Source organism: Medicago sativa, chromosome 4 (assembly GCF_051527215.1).
Source record: "Medicago sativa cultivar Bolivia chromosome 4, Bolivia_mono, whole genome shotgun sequence".
Lineage (NCBI taxonomy): Eukaryota > Viridiplantae > Streptophyta > Magnoliopsida > Fabales > Fabaceae > Medicago > Medicago sativa.
Window position 1 is genome coordinate 26,942,324 of NC_140752.1, and position 27,474 is coordinate 26,969,797.

At 31.6% G+C, this 27,474-nt stretch overlaps 3 protein-coding genes across 3 annotated transcripts; 2 read left to right on the top strand and 1 right to left on the bottom strand.

Annotated features, from left to right (window-relative positions):
• Positions 1-5,992: 5,992 nt before the first annotated feature.
• SAUR21 (ARM repeat superfamily protein) lies at positions 5,993-8,621 on the bottom strand. The gene has a single exon (XM_085700656.1). The coding sequence runs from the start codon at positions 8,349-8,351 to the stop codon at positions 6,138-6,140; it is 2,214 nt and encodes a 737-aa protein (XP_085556782.1). The 5' UTR covers positions 8,352-8,621; the 3' UTR covers positions 5,993-6,137.
• Positions 8,622-25,077: 16,456 nt separating this feature from the next.
• On the top strand, positions 25,078-25,587 carry LOC146927378 (putative protein FAR1-RELATED SEQUENCE 10). The gene has a single exon (XM_085707064.1). The coding sequence runs from the start codon at positions 25,078-25,080 to the stop codon at positions 25,585-25,587; it is 510 nt and encodes a 169-aa protein (XP_085563190.1).
• Positions 25,588-25,941: 354 nt separating this feature from the next.
• On the top strand, positions 25,942-27,183 carry LOC146927379 (protein FAR1-RELATED SEQUENCE 7-like). The gene has a single exon (XM_085707065.1). The coding sequence runs from the start codon at positions 25,957-25,959 to the stop codon at positions 27,181-27,183; it is 1,227 nt and encodes a 408-aa protein (XP_085563191.1). The 5' UTR covers positions 25,942-25,956.
• Positions 27,184-27,474: the final 291 nt, after the last annotated feature.

Consider the following 27,474-nt stretch of genomic DNA (forward strand, 5'->3'; position numbering starts at 1 on the left):
GCTTATCTAAGGTCTTGATCCAAGAACAATACCAATGTTCTTCTTTAAATCCTAAATTAGAATTTTAAGAGTTAAAGAATTTAACTCAAATTAGCAGATACATAAACTATATTAGTTTAGAGAGAACAAGAGTAGCAAAAGCACTCGCTAAAATACCTAGTGCATCATCAATATCAAGTCTTTAAACAATAATATCAATTGCTAGTGGTATTTTATAACAATGATCAAACAATGACAATTTACTTTGACAAAGAATAAATTCTTATAATTGTCGTGTGTTTACCATCACAAGTGTAGACATGTCAAAATTAATTAATTATAAGGCATGCACAATTGATCTTTATTTGTAAATTAAAAGACAATAACAAGATACCAAGCGCACCATTAAAACACAATCTTTTGATTGCTAAGAATTAATTGCAAGAGGTACTCTCAATGCAATGATCAAATATTGGTAATAAGTCCTGTCAGATAATGGGTGCCTTTTGACATCCTCATTACCCACATGGAAAAACTTAAGAGTCTTGTCAGATAATGGGTGTCTTTTGACATCCTCATTACCCACATGAAAAATTTAAGAATTACCACATATTTAACATCACAAGTTGTAAATTAAAAGACCCAAAACAAGATACCAAAGCACCATTAAAACACAATCTTTTGACTGCTAAGAATTAACTTCAAACGGTATCTCAATGCAATGATCAAATATGGTAACAAGTCCGGTCAGAAAATGGGTGCCTTTTGACATCCTCATTATCCACATGGATAAAACTTAAGAAGTCCGGTCAAATAATGGGTGTCTTTTGACATCCTCATTATCTACATGGAAAAACTTAATAATTACCGCATATTTACCATCGCAGGTATGTAATTATCCGGCCAAACTGCGCCTTCCTTTTGGCCGACTAAAACAGCTCGCATGAACAATTACATACTACATCTTTTGTAATTCTAACTGAATCAAATCTACGCAACAGAGGTTACTTTTGCAACTTGTTGTTTCAACCAACTCAACCAAAATTACTAGACAATTCAATAAATGAATTTAAATAGGAATGGTCTTAATTTTACAATGCAAATGGGAAATGTCTTAAATTTACAAGGCACTACCGACATAATGTAGGCCGAATTAGTCCATTATGTTGTCAAGTAACCATAATGTCGCTCGACAACCCTTAAGTGTGAAGACAAATTCACAATAATTGAAAGAAGATGAAAGTCACAAATCACACCAATGTGTGTACGACAATACATTTACAGATATCGTATAAAAGCAACAACAAGAACCATAGCATGAAATATATCCAAAATGCATGATTAAAAAAAATAAAAAATATTATTATAGAAAACTTGATAACAATAAACTAAAATATGATAATCATGCTATAACCAAATATTCAATTTCAAGCCAAATAAAAAACGAAACTTCGCATGATCAAAAAATATTATTGTAGGAAACTTAATAACAATAAACTCAAATATGGTAATCATGCTAAAACCAAATATTCAATTTCAAATCAAATGAAAATTGAATCTTTATATTCCAAAAATATTCATGCTATAATTAATTCGCAAAGATAAACTGAATGATTCTTTAAACAAAATAAAACATAACTCTAGCATAAATATTTCCTAAATAAGGAAACAAACTTTACATGTTTATAAACAAACAAACAAACAAAACTAGAATTATTATTTCTCAAACTTTAAAGAATCAAATTCTTACCTTATGTACAAAAAAAAAAAAAATGTTCATAATATTTTGAGATTCATTATTAAAAGGCAACAAATATATCACAAATATATTTTAATCTTTATGTGCCTACTTTTCAAAATAAACTTGTACAAAATATGCGTGAATCAAAATTTTAATTTCAAATAGAAATTAAGGTGCAAGATATGATAATGATATTTGAAAATCATGTCAAATCAAATCCAAATACTTATTTGTTAACAACACATTTATATTTGTTATACCCGTTACCGAAAAGATATAACAATAAATAAAAAAACTTTATAAATAAGTCGTACCGAAAGATTTGTTTTGAAAACTTGATTCAAAAAATCAAAATAACTTTATCACATCCATAGCCAAGAAAATAGAATTTATGAAAAAACAAAATAATATAGCATTCAAAAGAAATAAAATTTTCATAAAATTCACATAGACATGATCACACGAATACCATATTTCATGTAATACAATTCATCACGGCAAATCAATTTTTAGAGAACACTTTTAATCGTTGGAGCCATATGCCTTAAACATGTATATTTCTTTAGTTCAAAAGAAAACCAGAATTGATATAAGGTCAAATAAACGAAAGTCATCTAATGGAAAACAAAACAAAAAACATTCCTGACTTTCACATAAAAGTTCTCGACCAAATCGAATGCAGAAAATTACAATCAATGCCAGATAGATTTTACCTATCTTGAAACCTTTTAATCACTGATAAAGTTTTGATATGAATATACAAGTTTGGATGCAAACCAATGATATATATATTCTCAAAATTTTGTTAAACCAAAAAGTGAGGAATATATACAACGGGGTAAAATAGAGAACTTTATCTGAAAATCCCTATCAATTCCTTGTTTAAATTTAAATCTGGATCCAAACATGATGAAAAGCATAAACTACGCTAAATGTGTTGTGCATCGAACAACTTAAAAAATATAAACAATAATCCAAAAGGGCCATCAAAATAAAAATTGATTCACGGTCCAATTAAAAAAAAACAAGGTGTGTGTTGGAAACTAATAAAATAAAAATAAGCTTAATTTAGTTTCCATTCAAAATCTCATTATTGAGTTTTGTTTTGTTAAACCGATGCGTACATGCGACAAAACCCCAAATTAAAAATTAGGGTTCTTAAAATTTGGGTAAAAACATAAGACTGGAACATGAAAAAAAAGTTCACAAGAAATCCCAATAAATCAAACATGAAGACCGCTCTGATACCACTTGTTGGAAATTTTGGTCTTAATAATAAAAACAGATTTCATAAAGCATGTTCAAATTCAGAATGAATAGCGGAAGCAAACAAAGCATTGAACATGATTATGATCGGATCTACGACATGTTTGATTTATCAAGGATATTAAGAATTAGGGTATTAGGAATACCTGGATAAAGCTTTCATGTAGCCCTCTCGACAACGGCAATAAGGAGAGAAGGTGATCTGAAACAAACATCAACACGGTTAGCGGCGGCTGATTTGGTTCTTCCTCAACCGGTACCTTTATGCCTCAAGTTCTCTTCAGATGGGGAGAAGAGAGAGTTTGCCGTGTACGGTATATTGGGGACCATAGCCTCTTTTATATTGGATGGCCATTAGGGTTTCCCATTATTCCGTTAATGGGCCATCCAGACATCCACTCATTGAGTCCATATCAACTAATTAAATATTTATTTAATTATCCAATTAGAAATCTAATAGCCTTATTACTTAATTTGATCACTAATCAACTAAGGCCCACAAATGATAAATAGCTAATATAATTATTGTTACGATATTTGCCCACATAATATTATTGGAATATAATAAATAATAAAATATTCCAACAACATTTTGTATTGTTTTCATTTGAGTAATTCCATTGCTTCTCAAAATTGGCAATTCGTAGGTGTTTTAAGTCATTTTAGGGAGAAATCATGTAAATCGGAAAATTAAGAAATCACATGGAGTTATGGAGGCAGAAGAATGAAGACTAATGGAGTTCAAGAAATTGTTGAAGGCACTACAATATAGAAAAATAATTTCTGAAGTTTCAAGATGAAGGTATGGAAGAAGATCAATAAAAAAAAAACAAAGAAAAAGGGTATTTTCCGACCAATATCCTTCCCCATGCGCCCCAAGGGGTGGCCTAGGCGGATGACATTGCCAAAAAGGAACAATGCTACTGTTCCATGCGCCCCAGCAGGAACCATGTGTGCCCCAGGCGCATGGCTCCGGTTATTTTCCTTCCTTTTGACTTGTTTTTCAAGTTGGATCAAGTGGAAAAAGTTTGTTAATTAATTCAATTCTAAACTTACTTATAAATAGAGACTCTTGCAAACACTATTATTCATTCATAAACTTGGTGGTGCAAGGTGATGGCAAAGAGCAAATCAAGCATCAAGAAGCAGCTAGGCAGGGACAGAACCATGATTGTTTTTGTTAAGGGTGGCAAAAATTATGTGTAGTTCTTTGTTTTGTTTGAAATCGTAAACTAACATTGACTTAAGCACATATCATGTATTGGAGATGCATAAATATTTATTTTTAATTTATATACACAAAGAAAGTTACACTATCAATCAATCATAATCATCAAATAAATAAAAATGTTAGACTTTAGTCATAAATATTTCTAAAATTACACATGACTGGTTGTGATTTTTAGACAACGTATCAAAACTAAAATCTAAATAGTTATAGATATGAAAATAATAAATTCATTTCAATAATTTTTTAACGGTTAAGGTGTTGTATTTTTGTTTTGTCCCGTACATACTATATGGTAAATGATGTAGAGACATTTAATATGTCAAAGTGTGTGATTTCACCACTAGACTCTTCAAAAAAAAATGTCTAACTTTAATGATCATAAAAAAAAAATTGAAATAGCCAGATTAAATTTACAACAATTGTTCTTCCATTGAATATATATGACCTAATATTGGAAACAGCTTGTAAATATCTACAATTTATAATCAACCATCTTTTATAAAGTACTTAGGCACAACTCGTATATACTGAATATTACATTAATATTGGTATTGAATATTACATTAATCTTACAAAGAAGATAAAGGAAATTCGAAGAATCATAATCGCCGTCTTACATCTGAAGCAAACATTTTTTTTTTTTTTTTGCAAACAACTACTACTCGCATTGAGCACACAATTCAAAAGTGCAATCTCTATAATACCTTTATTTCTTTCTAGTTTAAATAAGTCAAGTGAATTGCTAAGTTGACGAAAATCTTTGTGGAGACGATAAACTTACTGCTTTATTATTTGTCACAGTTTGATACACGTGCTAAATTTGACATCATGAATTCAACAAGAAAAATGGAACAAATAACAATAGCAACCAAAATTAAATAAACAGTCCGACAAATAAAGATTCAACCTAGAACGTATATATAACTAATGTGCATAAATATCTAAAAAATTAAACCAAAGACAAAACATAGGGAGTAGATGAATAACATCATAATTTTTTACTCAATATAATTCAGCTTAAAACTTACTTATGTCTGCGGGAGATAGCAATTCTCCAATTTACAAATAATAAGAGACGCAAAAAAGTTATAAGAAATTAACTCCAACTTTCAAGCCGATCAAACCCTAATTTTTTCCTTCAACCCTCTCTCTCAACCCTTGGCTATTTTCACCCTAGAATTCAATAAAGAAAGCTTGAATTTTTCACCTAATCATTCCTAATAATCCTAGATGTTTACAATGTGTTTTCCAATCCAAAATACTTATCAAAAAGCACTCACCATGAAAACTTTAGAACAACTTCGTGTTCCCTTGTTCTGGTTTGCTTAAAATGCCATATTTATTTATATAGAAAAACATGCATGGTTTGTATCAAGCTTTCTTCCTTTTTACTCTGATTCTAATCCAGCATGATTTGAGTCTCAGGAGTACCTGGTTCGAATCCCAACGGAAATAATCCAACATAAACTCATTTTAAACTCATTTTCGACATCATGATTTGATTAGTCTCATTACTCGTGTTACCATGATTTGAATCATCACCACCAAAATCTACAAAAACATAGTTTTGAAGTATATATTTACCACACCTTAATAAGTTTTTTGTATTGAAGTGAAACACCATTTTCTCATATTAAATTATTATAAGGACAAAAAAAGAAGAAAAAAATGTTCAATTTTGTTTACTGCAAGTACAAGTATTCAGAAATTCATTTACAAAGGCAAAGACGATCACTTTTCACTTCTTAATAACTCAAATCAAAATACACAACCAATGAAAGAATGTCATTATATATTTTTCATTAAATGAAGAATGAAAAACATTGCTGCATCGATTACATTTTACAGAATGGCAAAACCAATGAATTAAGAAAAAACAATGGTACAACAACACATAAGAAATTTACAAATTAACGTGTGTTACTGTGCTAATGAAGTTGTAGTTGGAACAACCATGGTAGTTGATGTACTAACAAAAGTGTTTGTTGATGTAAATCCCTCCGTTTCACCACCATCCAAACCCGCCGCCCACCGACGTAAAATCCTCAACAACGTCGCCGCCTTCCTCCTCCCTCTAACACTCCCCACCGCCATTAACTCCCAAATCACCCTTTCCACACCATGAATTGCCGCAAGCTCCGCCACAATCTCTGATCCACCTTTCCTACACATTGTCACAAGTGTCGCGGCCGCGCTCTCCCTCGCCCTCTCTGATCCCTCCCTTAACACCGTCCCTAATTTTTTTATCCCCACAAAAGCCGCCGCAACCGCCACTAATCCTCCACGCTTAACCACTGCTTCAAGTATCGTCACCGCCTCCTCCGGCATTACCGCCATAATCCCTGCTGTCATCTCCACGGCCCCACTCTCTACCAACCTTCCCACCGTCTCCCTATCCGCTGCGAGATGCAAAATTGCCGCCAATGCGTCCCTCTTCGCTCCCTCAGGTCCATTTTTCGCCAACTCAACCAATCCACTAACGATTCGTGTTTTCCTACCTAACCGCTTTCTAAAAGCAACCACACCAGTTAAACTAAACACAGTAGCCGCCGCATTTGCTTTCGCCTCCCACGTGGCACCCGATCTTAAAACCTCTGCTACACCACTTAAAACACCTTCAGTCTCCATTATCCTTGTCTTATTCGCTTCAAGTATCGAGAGATTTAATATTGTTGTCACTGCATTAACCTGTAAACTCGGATTTTGAGAACCAATTTCATAGCTTAAAAACCGAACCAAAATCTCTATAGCTCCAGCTTCAGCTATACAAGCTCGACTCTCTGAATCCGATTTCGCCAAAACCCGAAGTTCATAAACGACGCCATTTGTCTCTTCCATCGACGCTAAAGAACCGTTAGTCAACGTCAACTTGTTGACCAAAAACGCCGCCGTCATTCTCGTTGCTTCCAAAGCTGTCTTATTTGTAATACCACCGTTAACTTTAACGGCAACCGTTTCACCTTCAAATGGAATTTTCTGTTCTTTGCACCAAATAGCTATCATATTTCTCAAAGCATGGTTAGGTATTAACTCCGTGTGGGCCAGGGTTTGACCTGTTTTAGGACACGTGTTGTGTCCAGAATCCATCCAAAGCTTAATAGAAACACGATCGTACGTCTGTCCTGTTGCCACGACGACAGGATCCCGCATCAGTTCAAGACTTATCGGACACCGGTAATCCGCCGGAACCACCACCTCCAACGACTGATTCCGCCGTAAACGGCCATCATTTCCCGAAGACGCCGTCGTTGCACCAAAAAGAACGCACTTCGCATAACGAACAAGTCCGATCAACGCAACAATCTCTGATTTCGATTGTTCTTCGTTCCGATTCTGAATTTCTTCCTGAAGAATTTCAATCTCACTTCTACAACTTGAAGAATCACAAATCTCCAATTTCTCAAAAATTGAAGATAATTTTTCCTCTTTTGGAACAATTTCTCTCTTGATTCCTTCAAGAACAGAAACAACGTCGTTTCGGAGATGAATTTGTTCTTCACCTAACAAATTCTTCGTTTCCGAACACTGTTTTCTAATCAGAAGAACAAGCTCCAATACATCATCGTTTAAGTTCATTTCTTGAATTGGAAAAACATCAAGAAGAGTTGATAATTCACCGGTTAATTTGTTGAAATTATCAGCAACAGTTTCAATCTGCATAAGAATAGAAAATTTGCTTCCATTAGAACAATCTTCGAGCAGAGTTTTAATCCTATGAAGCACAATATACATTTCTTCTAAACAAAGAACGTAAGAATTTTGACGAGTTGAATTCGAAGCTGAAACTGATATCGAAACTGAATTACGAATTAGGTCATCGAAAACGACACCGAGGAGATGCGTTTTACGTATAGTGGATGAAGAAATTTTGTTTAAAAGGAAACGACACCATGGAGCTGCGTTTAAGGAACATATTTGGTTTGTGAGGTGTAAAAGAGAATGGAGGAGGTTAAAGTTAGTGATATTTGGGGTGATAAACGACGCCGTTTCTGATGATGGTGGTTTAGTAGTTGGAAATGTTTGAGGTGATATTGCCATATTTTTTGGTAATTGATGATTGGAAGAACTTAAGGGTATGATAGAATTATTAGAAGAAAATGAAGCATGAAGAAGATGATGGTGATGACTTTTCATTGAAGATAGAAGATAGATTAAAATAAGGAATATTTAAGTTATTAAAGAAACTATAGTCTTATACAATTAGGGTTGTTGTTGTTTTTTCTAAGTGTAAGACACAAACTTGTTCAATGAATGAAAATATGGGTTTGCTTTGCTGGCTTGGTTTGGCTAGCAATGAATAATAATCATACTATTATATTTTATTACAACTTGTGGTTGGTTTTGAACTTTGAGTATATGTATTTTTTTTCTTTTGAAGGGTGTTTTGGTTTTACTTGTTTGATGAAAATTATTGATGTTATATATGCACACGGTTTTCACTTGGTGATGAGCTAGTTGACAATATTTTGTATTGGTACAAAGTTGACAATATTTTAATATGACAATTATATGGTCAAATTCATTCATATTGATAATGTGTGTGTGAAAGGAAAATATATAGCGGCTATTTATTGAAAGTCCGCCGCAAGTTTTATTTGACGGAGTTGGGTTTTATAGTCAAACAAGAAAGAGGTAAATGGGCACTATAGCCAAACAAATTACTTAATAATAATCGATGCATCTAATTTTTAACCTAGATCAAATAGATTAATTTTTAGGGAAATGTTAACCGATCGGAACACTGGTTAAGAATGCTAAAAAAGGATATTATATACTTCCTCCGTCCCTATATGTAAACACTCATTTGACTTTATTTTTGTCCCTAAGGTTTTGTTTGCGAGTTTGGAGGGGAAGACTTGTGAAAAAAGGAATGAGCAAGGGGAAGAAATAGAGGAAAATGGGAGGGGAGGGCTTTGGGGGGTTAACTTTTCTTCATAATACTAAACCCTCCTCATTTGGGGGAACTAAAAAATTGTATTGGAGGAGGGTTTTGGAGGGTTTATATGAGTTCTTCAAATTTAATCTATGTTGTTATATTATTTTTTAACATTAAAAATATAGTAATCATATGCATTAATTTATCATTCTCTAAAAAACTATTCTTTTAAAAAATTTGAAAGATTTCTCAATTTTCCCTTATATTTCTCTCCCCCCAAAGCGTTTCCTTCCCTTCCCCTCCAAACTCGCAAACAAAGCCTAAATGTAAACTCTTTTTCAAATTACTAGATGCATTTAATATTTTTTTCTAAACATATCTCTAATTAATACTACTAACTTATCTTGAAATATGAAAAATCAAATTTAATACACATACAAAAAAGGACAATTTGGTAATATTAACACACAAAATAGACACATTAATTACACTAACAACTTTTCTTAAGAAATGTGAAAAAAGCAAGGGGTTTACATTGTGGGACGGAGGGAGTAGCAGTTATTACATTGAAAAATGTGTAATTAATACAAAAAAGTCAAATATTTCATTTTATGGTAATAATTACATTTTTTGGCATCTTTAAGCACAACCTCGAGATACCGATTAGCATGACCCTCTACCTATTTATCTCTTATAAAAAAGAGATAATGAAATTTAGTTTTTTCTTCTTTTAGGGAAGAGAATGGAGTTTTTTTTTTTTTTTTGTAATGGTGACATATGTGTAATTAGTCTAATCTTTTATTAAGATCATAATGAACATAAAATTCTCTATCAAGAGTTTTAATATCGACTCGTTTTAAGGTTGTATTTGAACCCAAAAGTATATTTACTTCTGCGAACAAAAATTTTAAAAAGTTTTGATACTCTAAGAGTTCAGTTGAAAGATAAATAAAGTTTGATTAATAATTATTTTTACCAAAATTCGAACTTGAGTTTTTTTATTGATTCATTCATTAGCTACTTATTTCAACTATTTAATTAATTAAATATTTACTATTATGATCTTCTTATAATAATCATTAGCATTTTCTTGACTTTATATGCGTTGCGTCGCAGTGGTTTGATCAAGCTAGTGAGGCTGCAAATTGGTAAGGGTTGTTGTAGACTTAGTTGTATATATAATGTTTCATGGTCATCCATGATTGTATTAAAAAATATTCGCTGAACCAATCAATTATTTGTGGAGCACTCTTTGGTTTGGTATATTTCCACTTTAGATTTTTATTGTAAAGAAAATTCCTTTCATTATTTTTTTTTCACTTTTTTTGTTCTCTTTTGTTAAAGTCTTCCCTTTACTACTTTATCACTACAAAAGAAAAAGTACATAGAGAATACTCGTATTAATCATCATAAATGATTAGCAATGATTTTATCTTTTTTTTTCTTATTAATTTTTGATGTAATAGATTTTTTTATTTTTTGATGAAATAGTTTAGTTACTAAAATTTCATCATTTGAGATGTAAGTGAGAAATTTAATGTTCAACATGAATCATACATATCATTATGTCCTTATCAATCAATTAACAATTTTTTCTCCTATTTTTTATTCTCTTATTAAAAGGAAAATAATTAGTTTGTCCTAATAGAAAAGATATGGCTTGTGGTAACATATCAGAAAAGTTGATTAAATTATCATAATGAAATATTTTATGGCAATAAGCTCGAAGAAAGTTGTTCCAAGGATTTTCTTTTGGGTGCCGTTTAGCCTGGGAAAGGCTAATTTTTCCCACCATGGGAAAGCTTTTTTCTGACCATTAGATCTAGTGAAGAACACTTCTTTATCATGGACTGTCAGTATTAAATCTAACCACTCATCTTCCTCCTTGCCCCACCACCACCACCTTACCGGATCTGTTCTTGTTCTGTTTAGCTATCAAAACAAAACTCCTTCTGATTCAAACTGCATATCACGCTCCTTCTTCTCCCTTTCACCATCATCACTACCGCTGTCTCTCCCTCTTTCTCTTGTCGGCGCCACCACAACCAATCTGCTTCCTCAACCCAACGGCGGCTTTCCCCCAAGACAAAAACAAAAACCAGAAACAACACAACCTCAATTCAATCGTTTAACATCTAGATCCGAGTCTAGAATAAAAAGAAACATTAAGAAAAATCATTTGATTCTTCTTTTAGTATTGATCTTGAACCCTTAACAAAAAATGGTGATTTTTTTTAATACATGATACAGAATCAAATTCTTAAAAATTTGATATTTATTAACTTTAATTTTAAAATACGGTGCCCCCATGTTAACAAATTTAGATTTTATCAGTGTTTGTTTCAATTAAGAATTGGTAACTTTAAACATAACCCAGAAACAAGAAAACAATACACACGTGTTTTTGTAGCGGAAGAGGGAGGTAGGTGCCTTGGTTAGATTTAATACTGACAGTCCATGATAAAGATGTGTTCTTCACTAGATCTAATGGTCAGAAAAAAGCTTTCCCATGGTGGGAAAAACCAGCCTTTCCCAGGCTAAACGGTACCTTTCTTTTGATGATTTAGAATGAAGTAAATATCCATTTTCTTCCTAAAAATAAAGGATTGTGTTGTTTTCTTTTTTTAAAACAATATCATATTGACTTAATTGTTGTGTAGGAAGTGTGAGTTGAAAGTCCACATTGTTTGAAAAAGTGGAGGTTGAGAAACATATATGAGAGAGGATGCATAAATTCAATGGCTTAAGATTTTGTTTGGGATGTGGTGTCCGACTCACTTGTGGGTTGCTCTTGTGCCAATATGAATTACTTTTCACTCCCCCCTCATTATCCAATAGTGGTATTAGAGCCGATGGTTTGACCAAATATTCCCCTGTCTCCTTGTGTCGAGGGTCTTCTTGACAATGATGGTCAGATGACATGTTCTTTTGATATAGCGGCAACAACGGTGCAAGTACAAACATATATGGATGAAAAAACTCCGCTTAAGGGGGAGTATAATAAAATGATGGACTCACACTTGAAGGAAAGATTGTTGTGTAGCAAGTGTGAGTTGAAAGTCACACATTGCTTGAAAAAGTGGAAATTGATCAACAAATAAATTAGAGGACTCATAAACTCAATGTCTTAAGGTTTTGGGCTAAGTTGTGATGTCACACTTACTTCTATGGTTGTCATTGACTCAATATGGAAGATCCTTCAGGCTCCCCTTATAACCTAACAAGCTCAACCAATTATCAATATTAAGTTAGCTAGTAGTATCAAAATGCATTTGAAACTACCGTTAAATGACTAGTATATATGATTGATTTTGATGTTAACCCTCCATATGGAGAATAGCCATAGAAATCCGGTGTTCGACTGAGAGATAGTAAAGTAAGAATCATTTTACCAAGAAATCAAACTTGGATTTTTCAAAATAATTCATCATTACGTGAAGCTCATTAACCATTTAAATTCAATCACATGATGATGATGATTAATGTCATGGATGTGCTGATAACATATCTAAACAAAAACTCATATTTTATTAACATAATACAATTGCAGAAATCATTTTAAAATATTTATAAATGAAGAAGATTACATTTATAAAATTCTATGATTTACTTACACAATTGAGTATTATTCTTTTTGATTGACATGAATGTTTGGTTCGTGTATCCCTTGTAAGTTTCATCAATCCTCTTTGATTGAAATTTTGCGTGGTATATAAAAAAAGTCCCTTTGACGTTATCAAAATTCAAACAACTACTGATCTATTAACTTAACCTAACCCAAGAAAACTTAACCTAACCCATAAAAATATAGTAAGTTGAAATCACATTTACTTCAAACATGAATCTTAAGTGAAAAGTATGATAACACAAATAATAATATTGTTTTATATTAAAAACACTAATACTATTGCTATGAAGATAATCACAAATATTAGAAAGAACATTGTATTCCATATTTGGGTAGAATTTAGAAGTGTTTAGCCGTCAAAAGGGTATAACTTCCAATGGATTAAGTAATTTTTGACTTTGCTGCAAGTATCTTTGACAAGCACGCAATTAGCATGATCAAATAAAAATCTCAACCCAACCAATTTCTTAATTAAATATAAGATAAGATATCTAATACTTCGCTTTCACAAATTTCTATCCCCACCCCACCAGGCACCTCCCCTTCTATTTTAGTTTCTTCAATTACACTTTACACTATTTTGTGGCCCCATATATGTAGAGTACAATCCCAATTTCGTAACTGTATTATTAGGCGTGGGAATCTGGAAATCTCTATGAATATTGACATGGTTTTTTTTTTTTTGAGAGATGAATATTGACATGGTTGGTATGGCTTTTCTGTTGGCACATTTAACCAGCTAAGCTAAGGGGTCTGTATTTGACTCACTTTGCTTCAATCCTAGCTGTGTCAAAGTGTCACACTTAGTTGTACTAAAAAAACAAAAAATGCCACACTTTGTATGTTGCTTCCTTCTACTTTTGTTTCAACTAAATAGAGTAAAACACAATGTTAATATATTTATAAGCTAGTTAACTTAAAAACAGAGATAAAAATGGTAATTGAAAATATTTGAAGAATCATTGTTTAAAAAAATTTCTTTGATGGATTAAAAACAAAATTTGCATGTTGATATATTTATAAGGACTAAAAACTTATTTAACTCAAAAGATTATATTCGAAAAAGTAAAATTTATAAACTGCTTCAAATAAAAAGTTGTCTTTAGCTTTTCTTAAAATCTTTTTCAATAACATTTATTTTTATATATAAAAAAAACAACTCTAATTTCTATAAAAGAAAAAGCTCTAATAATTAATCACTAAATTATTAAATATCATAATTACTTTTTTAGACTTCTTAGTCTTGCTAAGCATAGTCTGTCACAAACTCGGATAAAAATAGAGGATTGTGTTAGACTTTGGCAACAAATGTAAAATATTGCTGGATCTATATATGACATGGACTATTTTATTTTTTATAAGTCTTATTTTGAAGGAATATTTTTTAGAAGTCTTAACAAATTATTAAAACCTTATTTGATTTAACCACGATTAAGTCCGATGATTAACTATTAATAAGTATTAAAAAATAATGTTTGGTAAAAAATGAACTAGTTGAGTTTAGTTTGATTTGATTCTGAAAGATTAAGAACCGACCAAAGTTGAACAAATCTGCAAATTGATTGGTTTTTCAATTCAACTTGATTTGATTCTGAAACATAAAGCAATTATTTTTCTCTGCATGCATAAAAGATGAAGCACTCTTTGTTTATATAGTACAAGCTTACCTGCCTGCACGATAAAATTGAAAACAAAGTATACCAAACTTTTTTCTTTGTACTACCAGTAAAAAATGAAATTATTGACTAAATTTAAATATATATATATATATATATATATATATATATATATATATATATATATATATATATAAAATTACTAAAGCTCCTCTTTTTTACCATCAAAGGTTTGATTTCCACAACATGTTGAAATAAAGTTTTTTTTTAGGGGATGTTGAAATAAAGTTTGAATTCCGACGAAAATATACTCACATTTAGTACTCAATATGTTTTGAATATAATTTTTCAAGTTGAGGAAACCTAAGGGGAAAAGAATTCTTGTTTGCTATTTTTTCCCGAGAGGAAAAATCCTTGTTTGCCAATATTTAATGTTTTTGGTTAAGTAGTCTAATGATCAAAATTGGGGAATTAGTCACTTTGGTCCCTGAATGGGAAAGGAGTAGTCACTTTAGTTCCTGAATGCAGAGAAATTGCAAAACAGTCCCTGAATGTAGACTCTGTTGGTCAATTTCAAGGACTAAAGTGACTAACGGAGTCTATATTCAGGGACTGAATTGACTAACGGAGTCTGCATTCAGGGACTAAATTGACTAACAGAGTCTACATTCAAGGACTATTTTGCAATTTATCTGCATTCTGGGACTAACGTGACGACTCCTTTCCTATTCAGGAACTAAAGTGACTAATCTCCCGATCAAAATTTCACTCCTTAAAGTGTGTTTGGACGAGACAATTGAGAAATTTTAAAAAAATTTAAAATTTCAGACAATTCAATTAAATTACTTTCATTTTTCAAAACTTTTGTTTGGATGAAGTAATAAAAAATTTCATTGTCATCACTTTTAGACAACTTTTATAAATTTTAAATTTTTTTGCCAAATTTGGAAATTTAAAATTGGGGTCAACTTTTATAAAAACAAAAACTGCCACACTTTGTATGTTGCTTCCTTCTACTTTTGTTTCAACTAAATAGAGTAAAACACAATGTTATTAAAATCAGATTAGAGATTTAGTAGACAAGACCTCTCAATTATATTCCATATTCTTTATGGTCCCTTTATTACAAGTTGTTTTTTGGTGAGAAAAAAAAATCCCTTTTTAAAAAAAATGGTTTCATTTAGAAGTTTTTATTTGTAAATAAAATGGCTTCTTTATGTTGTGGATTCGGAAATCAAACAAAAGTAGTTTCAAGCAACAACAGCTTTAATAGACCTAGTAACTAAGCATAGCAACACCGTAAGCATAACCAAAACATGAGAATATGAGAGAAAAGAAACAACACAAAAATATTTATTTGTCGAGTTCGACTCAAATTGACCTCTATCTAGGGAAGAGAGCAGCAGAACAATATTCCATTATGAAATGAGTGATTCAAAGAGGTTACAAAAAATTAGCTTCACATGCTCTGAAAGAACAAACCCTAATTTTTATACACTTTTTAGCTCACTCAAGAGAGAAAACTTTTCTATCCTTCATCTAATGATATCTCACTACACAAGGTATTTGTGAAGTGTTTACCAACCCAAAATTCTCACCCAAAGATACGCGACTATAGTCTCTAAGTTCCCTCATTTGGTTTGACAAGATTACATAGGAAAGAGTGAGAAAAGGCTTAAATAGAGGTTCACAAAATGGTACCATGCGCCTTAAGCAGGTAAGCCCGTGCCGCACATGCAACAACTAGCAAAAACACGGAGAAATGTGCCTCACCCGTGCCGCCCTAAGACGAATGTGTGTCACCCAGACGATAGTGCAGAAACACGAGTTTTACAATATTTGCTTCCTACTGTTGATGCACGATGCGATTTTAAGTCAGATTTAACAAGTTAAATAAGTTTTTGCTCCTCATAAATATATCGAATTTTGTTTTTTAGTTGGTCTATAATTTTCTTACAAACAATGGTTCTTCAAGCATTCTATATCTGCCTTTGTTGTCACTATTTTTAAGTCGACTCGTTGTACATTTGAAATTTTGAATTAATTTTTGTTGTCATGTTTGATATATTATAGAAATCTTCCTACCAAAAGTTTATAAGATTTTAACAATAGATGAATTTTGAATTAATTTTGAATATGAATTTTGTTATAATTTTGGTGCTTAAAAAATATATTTAATTAATCTTTTCTAAAAAATATTCTAAGTTTATTTGAGCGAAATTCTTATAATATTCTAAGCTTGTCTCCAAATACAAATACAAAAAATTGAAGGAAACAAGCGAGTTAACTTAAAAACAGAAATAAAAATGGTAATAGAAAATATTTGAAGGATCATCGTTTAAAGAAATTTGTTTGATGGATTAAAAACGAAATTTGCATGTTGATATATTTATAGGGACTAAAAACTTATTTAACTCAAAAGATTAGAATCGAAAAAGTAAAATTTATAAACTGCTTCAAATAAAAAGTTGTCTTGAATAGCTTTTCTTAAAATCTTTTTCAATAACAATTATTTTTATATATAAAAAAAAACTCTAATTTCTTTAAAAAAAAAAGCTCTAATAAATAATTAATCACTAAATTATTAAATATCAAAATTACTTTTTTAGAATTCTTAGTCTTGCTAAGCATAGTCTGTCGCAAACTCGGATAAAAAGAGAGGATCGTGTTAGCCTTCGGCAACAAATGTAAAACATTGCTGGATCTATATGACATGGACTATTTTTTTATTTTTTATAAGTCTTATTTTGAAGGAATATTTTTTAGAAGTCTTAACAAATTATTAAACCCTTATTTGATTTAACCACGATTAAGTCCGATGATTAATTATTAATGAGAAAGTATTAAAAAATAATGTTTGGTAAAAAATGAACTAGTTGAGCTTAGTTCGATTTGATTTTGAAAGATTAAGAACCGACCAGAGTTGAACAAATCTGCAAATTGATTGGTTCTTCAATTCAACTTGTGAACAGGCAAATCTTGTTCGATTCTTCTGGTAAAATAAAAGATAAAGCAATTATTTTTCTCTGCATGCATACAAGATGAAGCACTCTTTGTTATACAGTACAAGCTTACCTGCCTTCATGATAAAATTGAAAACAAAGTATACCAAACTTTTTTCTTTGTACTACCGGTAAAAAATTGAAATTATTGACTAAATTTAACTATACATATAAAAAAATTGTTACTAAAGCTCCTCTTTTTTACCATCAAAGGTTTGATTTCCACAACATGTTGAAATAAAGTATTTTTTTAGGAGATGTTGAAATAAAGTTTGAATTGTGGAGAAAGATTTTTTTTTAGTGATGGCAGGGGTTTGAACCCCGGGCCTTGCATATATTATGCACTACGGAGAAAGATATACTCATATTTAGTACTCGATATGTTTTGAATATAAATTTTCAAGTTGAGGAAACCTAAGGGGAAAAGAATTCTTGTTTGCCCTCAAGTACAGTCGGTTTTTATCATACCTTCATAATCATTAATCATACATAACCTGAAATTAATCGACATTGGTCTTCAACGCTGATTAAATTATAAAAGAATAATTCTCCTTAATAAAAACTATATTTTTATGATTCTATAAGAATTTTAAAATGAATTTCAGAATATAAACGTTGTTTTGAAATATCATATATGAATCTTTACTATTTGAATTCAATTAGTACATGTTTACATGCTCATTTCTTTTATTCAGCATGGGCATCGTTAATTTTAGGAAGTTTCTATTTTGAAATATTTTTATGTACTCAACATATATTGCCATTAAAAAAAAACGATTTATAAAGATTTCGTTGTTAAGAGATCAAATGAATTTAGCGGAATGCTTCTTCAATAAATCACAAGTGGGAAATCAATTTGTAAGACTTCATAAGTGCTGCTAAAAGACCCAAAATCGTCCCCATAAGTGTTTCTAAAAGCTGATAAATCAAGTGCTGAAAATAGTATCTTACTACCATCCGTAATGAGGTGCTACGGCCGTAATTTGGTGGTACTCCACCCCTTAATTTTTTTTTTTTTTTTTTTTGTGAATTCCGATAGCCATGTGTGATTAGGTGCACTTAAGTATGATATTTAGTGAATTGCATGAAATTGGGGACCCTTGTGACTAAAAAAAAGGCATGTAATCTAGTAAGCTTTACTCATCAGTTTACGCATAGAAACTCTTGTATCTTATTCTTGCAATTTCAATAAAGTTTAGTTTCTTTACTTCTTGTTTTAATTTTCTTTTATTTTTTTCTGTGAGTAGACTCCCTTGATCTTGAGGTGCTGGGAAGAAGTCACAATAATATATTTTACCTAAATTCCCAAACCACGTTGCTATGTTTTCTATAGTTCACCTAAGTGCTTTTAAAATTGTGCCATATGATTATTTGAGCTTGGCTAATCAAGAAAACAATTGATGTGGGCATTACAAGAACAAATAATCAATGTTTAAATGAATTATGAGTATAATTATTTGAACTTGCTCAATCAAGGTAACAATTCATATATACATTACAAGAACAAACCATCACTTAGTTAAAATCAAACCTTTTCAAAGTAATTGACTAATTATAACATAATAAATTCATAATATTTGTCATCAATCTTTGTTGAAATGCAAAGGTAGATATCAGATTTGTAAGGTGAAACAAATACTTCATAATGTTAATTTGCATAGCAACATAGGGCTTCTGACTGTAATCTATCTAGTTATAGAAACCCACAATCCTACGACATTTTTATCATCGCATATTAATAAAACTATTTTCTTATTTTCAAGTCAATCATCTTATAAAAACCCAAACTCATCTTTTCAATTACATACTTAGGAGAAAAAGGGAACCTTGAGGATCACAAGTCCTTGTGGGATCGATATTTTATTACGATGATAAAAAGTGCACTTAATTAGAGGTTTAGTTGATACTTGATAACATGGTTTTATTCCTTTTTTGGAGTGTTTTAGTACTTGTTACTAACTTTCGTTTTATTTTTAAATTATAAGGAAAGCAAAGGAAAATGTGAGGAAAATGGTGCAAAAGATGTATTTATTAAAGCCTTGAATTTAATGGATGCAAATATGGTACCTAAAGACCAATGAATGCAAGAAAAGCCAAGAACCAGTTTAAGATACAGTTTGTGGGTAAGTATAGCCTTATGCACGTAGCCCAAAACTAGAAAAATGAAGATTTAATGCAAGAAACAACAATAATTACGGGTGGCTGTAGCTATACCTTAAATCATTTTAGCTTCAGAGATGTGTGTGTTACATTTTGGATGAATTTGGATGGTCATATGTATTTATTTATTTTACACCAAATAAAGACACTTTTGCCTTTAAAAGGAGCACTAAATAATCTTAGTAGTCATCTCTTTTTACCCTTAGGGAGCCATATTAATCAGAATCTAGAGTGTCAAAGTTGCATGACAAGAAGATTCGTTGGGCAGTCCGGTGCCTACTCAAAGCGAGGGATCCAGAGAGTTTAAGGGAAAATACAAGAGCAGAATCGCTAAGCGAGCAAAACTTCGCCTAGAGAGTCAGAGAGGTTTTAGTAACCGGGTGGATGAATTGTCATTTCCCTCTATCTGAAGAAAGCTCAGACTCCTTAGGCAAGCCAAATTTGATAGGCAGAATTCCACCTATCAGATGTCAATATAAATATAGGTTTTTACTTCTTTCGTAGAGGAAAGAAAGTCAGAAATCTAGAAAGAGATAGATAGAGTGGTCTAGAGGGAGAGAGCCACGATGAAGATCGAGGAATCAACTTCAGAGTCAATTCAATATTCAAAATATTCCATTTTCAATAATCTCTCTTCTCCCTCCAATTCAGTCCAACTCGTGAGTCTAATGGACTACATGTTTACAAATAAAAACACAACATAATTTTTTTTCCTTATTTTTGTAGAATACTTGTAATTTTTGACTCATACTTGCCGTATAAAATAATTTTATAGTATTTGTAATTTTCGGATCATACTTATTGTATAAAACAACAAAGTTCTAACAACAAACATTATAATTATTATCTCAAAAAGTAAAATAAAACTAACAATATGAGTTTTTCTTTGCACTTTAAAAAAATGCATTTTTTTTTATTAGGGAACTATCTTTATTATGAAAGTCGGGCCTTCAATTCCATACAGACGGTCTAGGAAACAGGAGACAGTAATATATTCATGTAAAATAAAATTGTGAATGTATGAAAATCCTCAAAGAAATTTGCATGAAATTAGAAAAATTAAATTGAAAAGAAAAGTCTTGAAAACTTTGGAAAATTTGCAGGAACTATATTCCATGCAAAAATAAATAAAATTAGTTTCATGCAGAGTTTTTGCAGGAAAAAAGTCTGAAATGGCGTGCTCCTTGTATTGGTCCCTGAAAAATCAGCCATTTTAATATATAGCAATGCTATATCTCTAGAAAAATAACATCAAGAATTCTTCAAGAATAAAGAATAGCCAATCACAATGCACTATTTGCCACAATTCAAGGAGGTGTGGCTGAAAAATAGGAAGTGGACAAATAAATCATCCAATTAAAATTTGCCAACTATTTCTTGAAAAATTCTTGAAGCTATTTTTCTTGAGAAGTAGCATTTTCCTATATATATACTAGTTTAGAGACCCGGCGTTGCCCGGGTTAAATATTAAATAAGTTTTATAAGTTTGTGTGCACGAATACACGTGTCAGTATATTAGATTGAATTTATTTAAATTTACAATTATAATAATATCATAAAAATAAATATAAATATTTCAAAAAAAATTAAAAATAAATATAAATGATGAGATGAATGTCCAATGCAAGAATAAAAAGTGTAACAAAATCAATAATGAATTAGTCCAAGTAATAATAGTTTTGGGTCCTTTAAACATGGACTATTACTTTCCTTCAAATAAAATCATAAAAATAGTACCAAAAAATTCTAAAAATCAAATAAAACTAATCGAAATTTTTTCGGATTTTTATGAGAATATGAAAAATTAATAAAAATGAAAAATGGGACTAAACGATGGAAATTTGGATTTTGAGGGGCGGAGTCCCGTAAGAAGTCCCTTCTATGGGAGTCATGGTCCTTGAATTTTTTCTGATTTTCTGGGGATGTTTCGGAGCAATCCGATCAAGTAGCCCGAAAACCCGATTTTTGTTAAATAAAATATTGGTTTTTAAAAATAGAAAAAATAATAAAAATATTGAGAATGAATGTGGAAGTGACATGTGGCATAAAAAACCTTACTTTATATATATACTATTGATTGATTGAATATTTGATTGATGTGTAGTTTGTTGAGATAAAAAATACTGAGTGCATAAGATCAAAAGTTTGTTGAGATATTTATGTTAAATAAAATAGAAAAAATAATAAAAATATTGAGAATGAATGTGGAAGTGACATGTGGCATAAAAAACCTTACTTTATATATATACTATTGATTGATTGATTGATTGATGTGTAGTTTGTTGAGATAAAAAATACTGAGTGCATAAGATCAAAAGTTTGTTGAGATATTTACGTTAAATAAAATAGAAAAAATAATAAAAATATTGAGAATGAATGTGGAAGTGACATGTGGCATAAAAAACCTTACTTTATATATATACTATTGATTGATTGATTGATTGATTGATTGATTGATTGATTGATTGATGTGTAGTTTGTTGAGATAAAAAATACTGAGTGCATAAGATCAAAAGTTTGTTGAGATATTTATGTTAAATAAAATAGAAAAAATAATAAAAATATTGAGAATGAATGTGGAAGTGACATGTGACATAAAAAACCTTACTTTATATATATACTATTGATTACACAATAATTTTATTCTATACGCGGCTAAGTGCTAACCATTGTGTCTTTTGTGTTTACTCCAACCATTGTATATTTTTTTTAATGAGCACCAACCAACCATTGTGACTTTATGAAATGTTATTACTATGTAAGTAAAATTAAAACGACACTACTCTTAAGGTGTCTACATATATAGGCGTGTGCATTAGAATCATTCACACATTTTCGAATTAATTGTCACTTTTATTTTTTGTCACATAATTTTGTCACTACTACAATGGTTTCATCGATCACTCCACTTTGTCCAATGGAACAAGAAGAAGACAAGTCAGAGAGTGAAAAACTTGAAAGAAATTGTCCCATTCATTTTCAACCTAATGTAGTGGATAACCTTGAAGATGTGAAGAATACAAGCAATCTCAATGTCAAGGCCAATCCTTCAAGCAGTGTTTCAAACACAAATAATGGTACTAGTAATTATCACTTTTTTATTTTATTTGAGTAACTTGTAAGAAATTTAGGGAGACGTATTTTAGTCCTCTAAGAAATATAAAACATCGATTTAGTTGTCTAAAATTTCAAACATAAGTAAAAATAAATTTAAATGGAATTTGTTTGTTCCTTATTGATATACCATTTTCTTTAAAATGATTTTGTTTTAAGTACATTCTTTTTTCTTCTTTTTGGACGGAATTTTTAGGAGATTCTTATAAGAGATTAATGAGTATGCAGTGTAAATTTATTTTATACTGACATCAATTTTTATTTTATTTTTTAAAAATTCTATATCCGATCCAAGAATCGACTAATCTGATGGGACCAATCCCACCGTCCACTTGCGGGGGCCTCATTTATTTTATATTGACATCAAATTATTCATATTATATTGGTCAATATATATATATAAACAATTTTACATTGAGAGTGCATGTTCCATTTTCTCCTTATATGTCATTCTAACAATTTGCAACTCCTTTTAATTAGGCAGGAAAATTCCAATTTTTTTGAAGTCTAGGGTTCCCTCAAAGAAACGTACACCAGTGATTTATAAGAGGAAGATAATGACACCAATGGAAAAGTTTCACAGACAACTTCTTCATGAGTGGATAACACAGGGAATGCCAAATGAGTCATCACCAGAAGAGGTTTTATTGTTTCATAATACAAACAACTTCATACCTAGAAATGAAATTGGCCTTGGAGGCATTCTTCTTAAACCAGATTGCAACTCTATATAGAAAGGGGCATTGATATATAGAAATTGGAGCATGTACCGTTAGTGTAAATTAATTTTACACAGACGAACAATAAATATCCAACATTTTGTGGTTATTTTATATTTTTTATCATAAAGGGAATTTATGTGGCAATATTATGAGTGTTCATAATTAATATTGGTGTGAAATTATTTTACACCGAAAGTGTATCAATGAAACTCTTAATATACATATTATTCATTAATATACTATAAATGTATTTTGTCAATCTTCATGGTGATCTTTAAGTATGTGGCCTGAATTGTTTGTAGACTTAATTTATATAGCTCTTGTAGAATTAATATATATGATATGATATGATTCAAATTGCATGTATGAATTAAACCACGGTTATTTAAGAAACTATGAAGTCGGGTCAAGTTATAATCAAATGCATCTATATATAAGAAAATGTTGAGCCTCTGATTTACAACATAAATACAAGTAGTGTGATATTGTTAAAAATGATCTATGCATTATAAGTAAGGATAAGAGAGAAGAAATTCAGTGTGATATGGTTGATAAGGTTAAAGCATCTGGAAAGGCCATCATGTCCAATAAGTAGAAGCTTTGAAAACTATAGTATGAGGAGTTAAAGCATCTGGAAAGGCCATCATGTCCGCCAACAATCGCTCATCTTCTTCTTTTGTGAAAGACAATTTTGTAACAATCAACATGAAAGATTAAGTTTGAGGCGAGTTCTAGCATGAGCAAACAACATAGGTCTCTCACGGTGAAACTTGCAAATGTACCGTTTATATTAGGTGAAGCCGGTTTTTTATTAATTACATTTAATATGTTTTTTCCATTTTTGTATCTTCAATAAATACAAAACAAATTAAGGCGATTAAATATAAAATAGTCAATCAGTAAATCTGAAAGCTAAACATATAACATTTGTTCCTTCAAAAAGGATAAAAAAAACATTTGTGAAGGAGAGATCTAAGATAAAAGAAAAGAATCTAGTCGATACCCAAGAGGCTTATACTCAGTTGTATTAGTTTTTCGGATTGTATGCTGGATCTAGATTTCATTTTTGTTTTTTTTTTTTTTACTGAATCCATTTTGGTTAGCATATAACATGTTTTGTTTAAAAACTTCATATTTATTAGTTTTTCGGATTGCATGCTGGATCTAGATTCCTTAATATATTTTTTTTGTTTTTTTTATTAATCCATTTTGGTTTAAACAAAAATGGTTGTTTTGTTGATTATAATGGAGGTATTATTAGTTTGATCAAAATGACAATCGATCTGCCCCTATTCATGTTGTAGTACTACTATATTTGGTATTCAGAGACATGGTTTACCTTTGTGTTGGTATATTATGCATATTAATGCTGGTTGGGTTTTTGTATGGTACATGGCTGGGTTTTAATTAAGTTGTGGTAACCTTGATTGATATAAAATGTTGGTACTCAGAGACATGGATGGAAGATCACAAGCAATTTGAATCCTCTATTTGAGCAAGGAGGTCCTAGAATTTCCAGTGTAAGTAATCGCAAATGTGAAAATTGGAAATTAATTGTTGGTTTATAAAATTACACAACATGAGGCTAAAAGATTAACTTGTTACAGGATTTTGAGGATGAAAGATGTGGTAATAACAACAGAATTGCAGAATAAATCAATGGAGATGTCACCGGAAGTTCAGATGCATTTGAAGGTTCACACGATGAACCTAATGAAGTCATTCCTATTGTCATAAAAGATATGGTTGATATAATGAAGATTGACTTGGAAAATTTTTGCTTGGCTAATGTGGAGAGATATGAATTTGTCGGATTAGATGTTGCTTACCTTTTCTACTCTTGGTTTGCTAGAACGTCGGGATTTTCAGTTCGTAAGGGCCAAGTGGTTAGGGATCGGAATGGTGAAGTAGTTCAGCAAACCTTTGTTTGTTCATGTCAAGGATTCAGGGAGGATATGAGGTTAACCATGGAAACCCGAAAGCGCGAGCCAAAAAATGAAACAAGATGTGGGTGTAATGCAAAATTTCGAGTCCATTTAGATATTTTGTCAAGGTATTGGTATGTTACGGTATTTGAGTTTGATCACAACCATGATTTGTTAGGTGGTACTCTTTGTGGAATGTTGCCAGCATACAGAAAAATGAGCGAGGCCGACATACCTGAAATTGATCGTAATCGAAAAGCAGGGATAAGACCTTACCAAATGTACGGGTCTTTGGCAAATGCTTCCAGGGGTTTTCATAAGGTATGATTTGTTAAAAAGGATTTGTAAAACCAGGTTGTGAGACAACGCAAATCATTGTTTTCTGATGCTTGTGGTGCAATTAAGTATTCCAGATCTTTGCACAAACGATCCTCTTATGTTTGTTAAAAGTTGTATTGATGAAAATAGGAGGCTTGAGCGTTTGTTCTGGTGTGACGGTGAAAGTCGTATGAACAATGAGATATTTGAAATGTTTTGGCCTTCGATGCAACCTATCGGAAGAACAAGTACAATTGTCCGTTTGTTGTGTTCTCAGGTGTTAAACACCATAATCAGACCATTGTTTTTACGACTGGTATAGTAACGCGGGAGACCGAAGAAACATATGTTTGGTTGTTGGAACAATTTTTTAGTGCAATGAATGGTAAACCTCCTTTATCAGTTATAACAGATGGTGGCCTTGCAATGAAAAATGCCATTAAAAAGGTTTTTCCTGCAGCGCACCACAGGTTGTGTGCTTGGCATCTGTTAAGGAATGCTTCCACCAACATCGGGATTCCTGATTTTATGTCTTATCTGAAAAAATGCATGCTGGCTGACATTGAGATTAACAAATTTGAATATCTATGGTCTGAGATGGTTCAAAAGTTTGGGTTAGAAAACAACAGTTGGATCAATGAGATGTACGAAAAGAAGAATATATGGGCCACCGCTTACATCAGAGGAAGTTTCTTTGCTGGTATAAGAACCACCTCTCGTTGTGAGGCACTCCATATGGGACAATACGTGCATTCTCGGATGAACATGACTGATTTTGTGCAACAGTTCCACAGGTGTTTAACATTTTTTTGGTTCAGGGAAATTTTATCTGATTACCAATCCAATTATGGTCTTCCAGTGATGCAGACTAGTTTACGTTCATTAGAGAAATATGCAGCTAATCATTTTACGAAGGCGCTCTTTTTTATGTTTCGTACCGTGCTGAAAAGATCATTGTTTCTTAGAATTATAGAAAGCCAAGAAATGTCCATGGGGCATATTTTCACGGTTTCAAAATATTGTGGTGATGGTAGGGTTTGGCATGTGACATACTGCGAAGAACCAGTTGTTTTGAAATGCTCGTGTCTTAGAATGGAATCGCTTGGTTTGCCTTGTGATCATATTCTTGTTGTGCTTCTGTATCTTGATCTTGACGATCTTCCAAAATGTTTGGTTTTGCCCAGGTGGTCCAAGTTTGCTAAAGATTCGATCTGTGCTAGTTATGCGAATGGATCTCTTTATTGGGACTCGCAAATTGCTGAAAGGTATTCTGGCATAGTCCAAATGTGTAAAGTTGTTGCTGAGATGGTATACGAAGATGAAGATGAGTACAATCGTGTTGTCGAATATCTGAGTGGTGAAATTAATCGGCTTAAATTGAAAAGGAACAACGCAAATTGTGATACAGTTTTAATGGCACATAACAACACAAACGAGAATGTCGAGAATGTGTTGGATCCACAATGTGTAAGAACAAAAGGCTATGGAGCTAACCCCAGTGGTACTCTTGGTAAACGCAAACGTACACAGACTGGCAGCGTTTGTGGTGTCTTAGGTCATAATAGACGTTGTTGTCCTTCCATCAGTCACATCAATGTTGGGTAGACACAAACACCAATGTCAACCGACGAAGGAATTCTTCAAGACGAGGATGCGTACACCACTGAGGGTTACAATGTAAGTGAATGTCAAGTTATTATAGCATGATTCCTTGTATTTTAAATTTAAATGTCTTCATTATTTGTCTGCCTTATAATTTATTTATCCGCTTTGAAAGACATGCTGAGCCAGGATTAAAACGTGTACCGTCCATGTTATGGAAACCTTGTTACGGAGATTATTGTGTAAGCAGTTTTATTATTTTATTTCATGTAATTTTTAAGGATTGTTTATGCA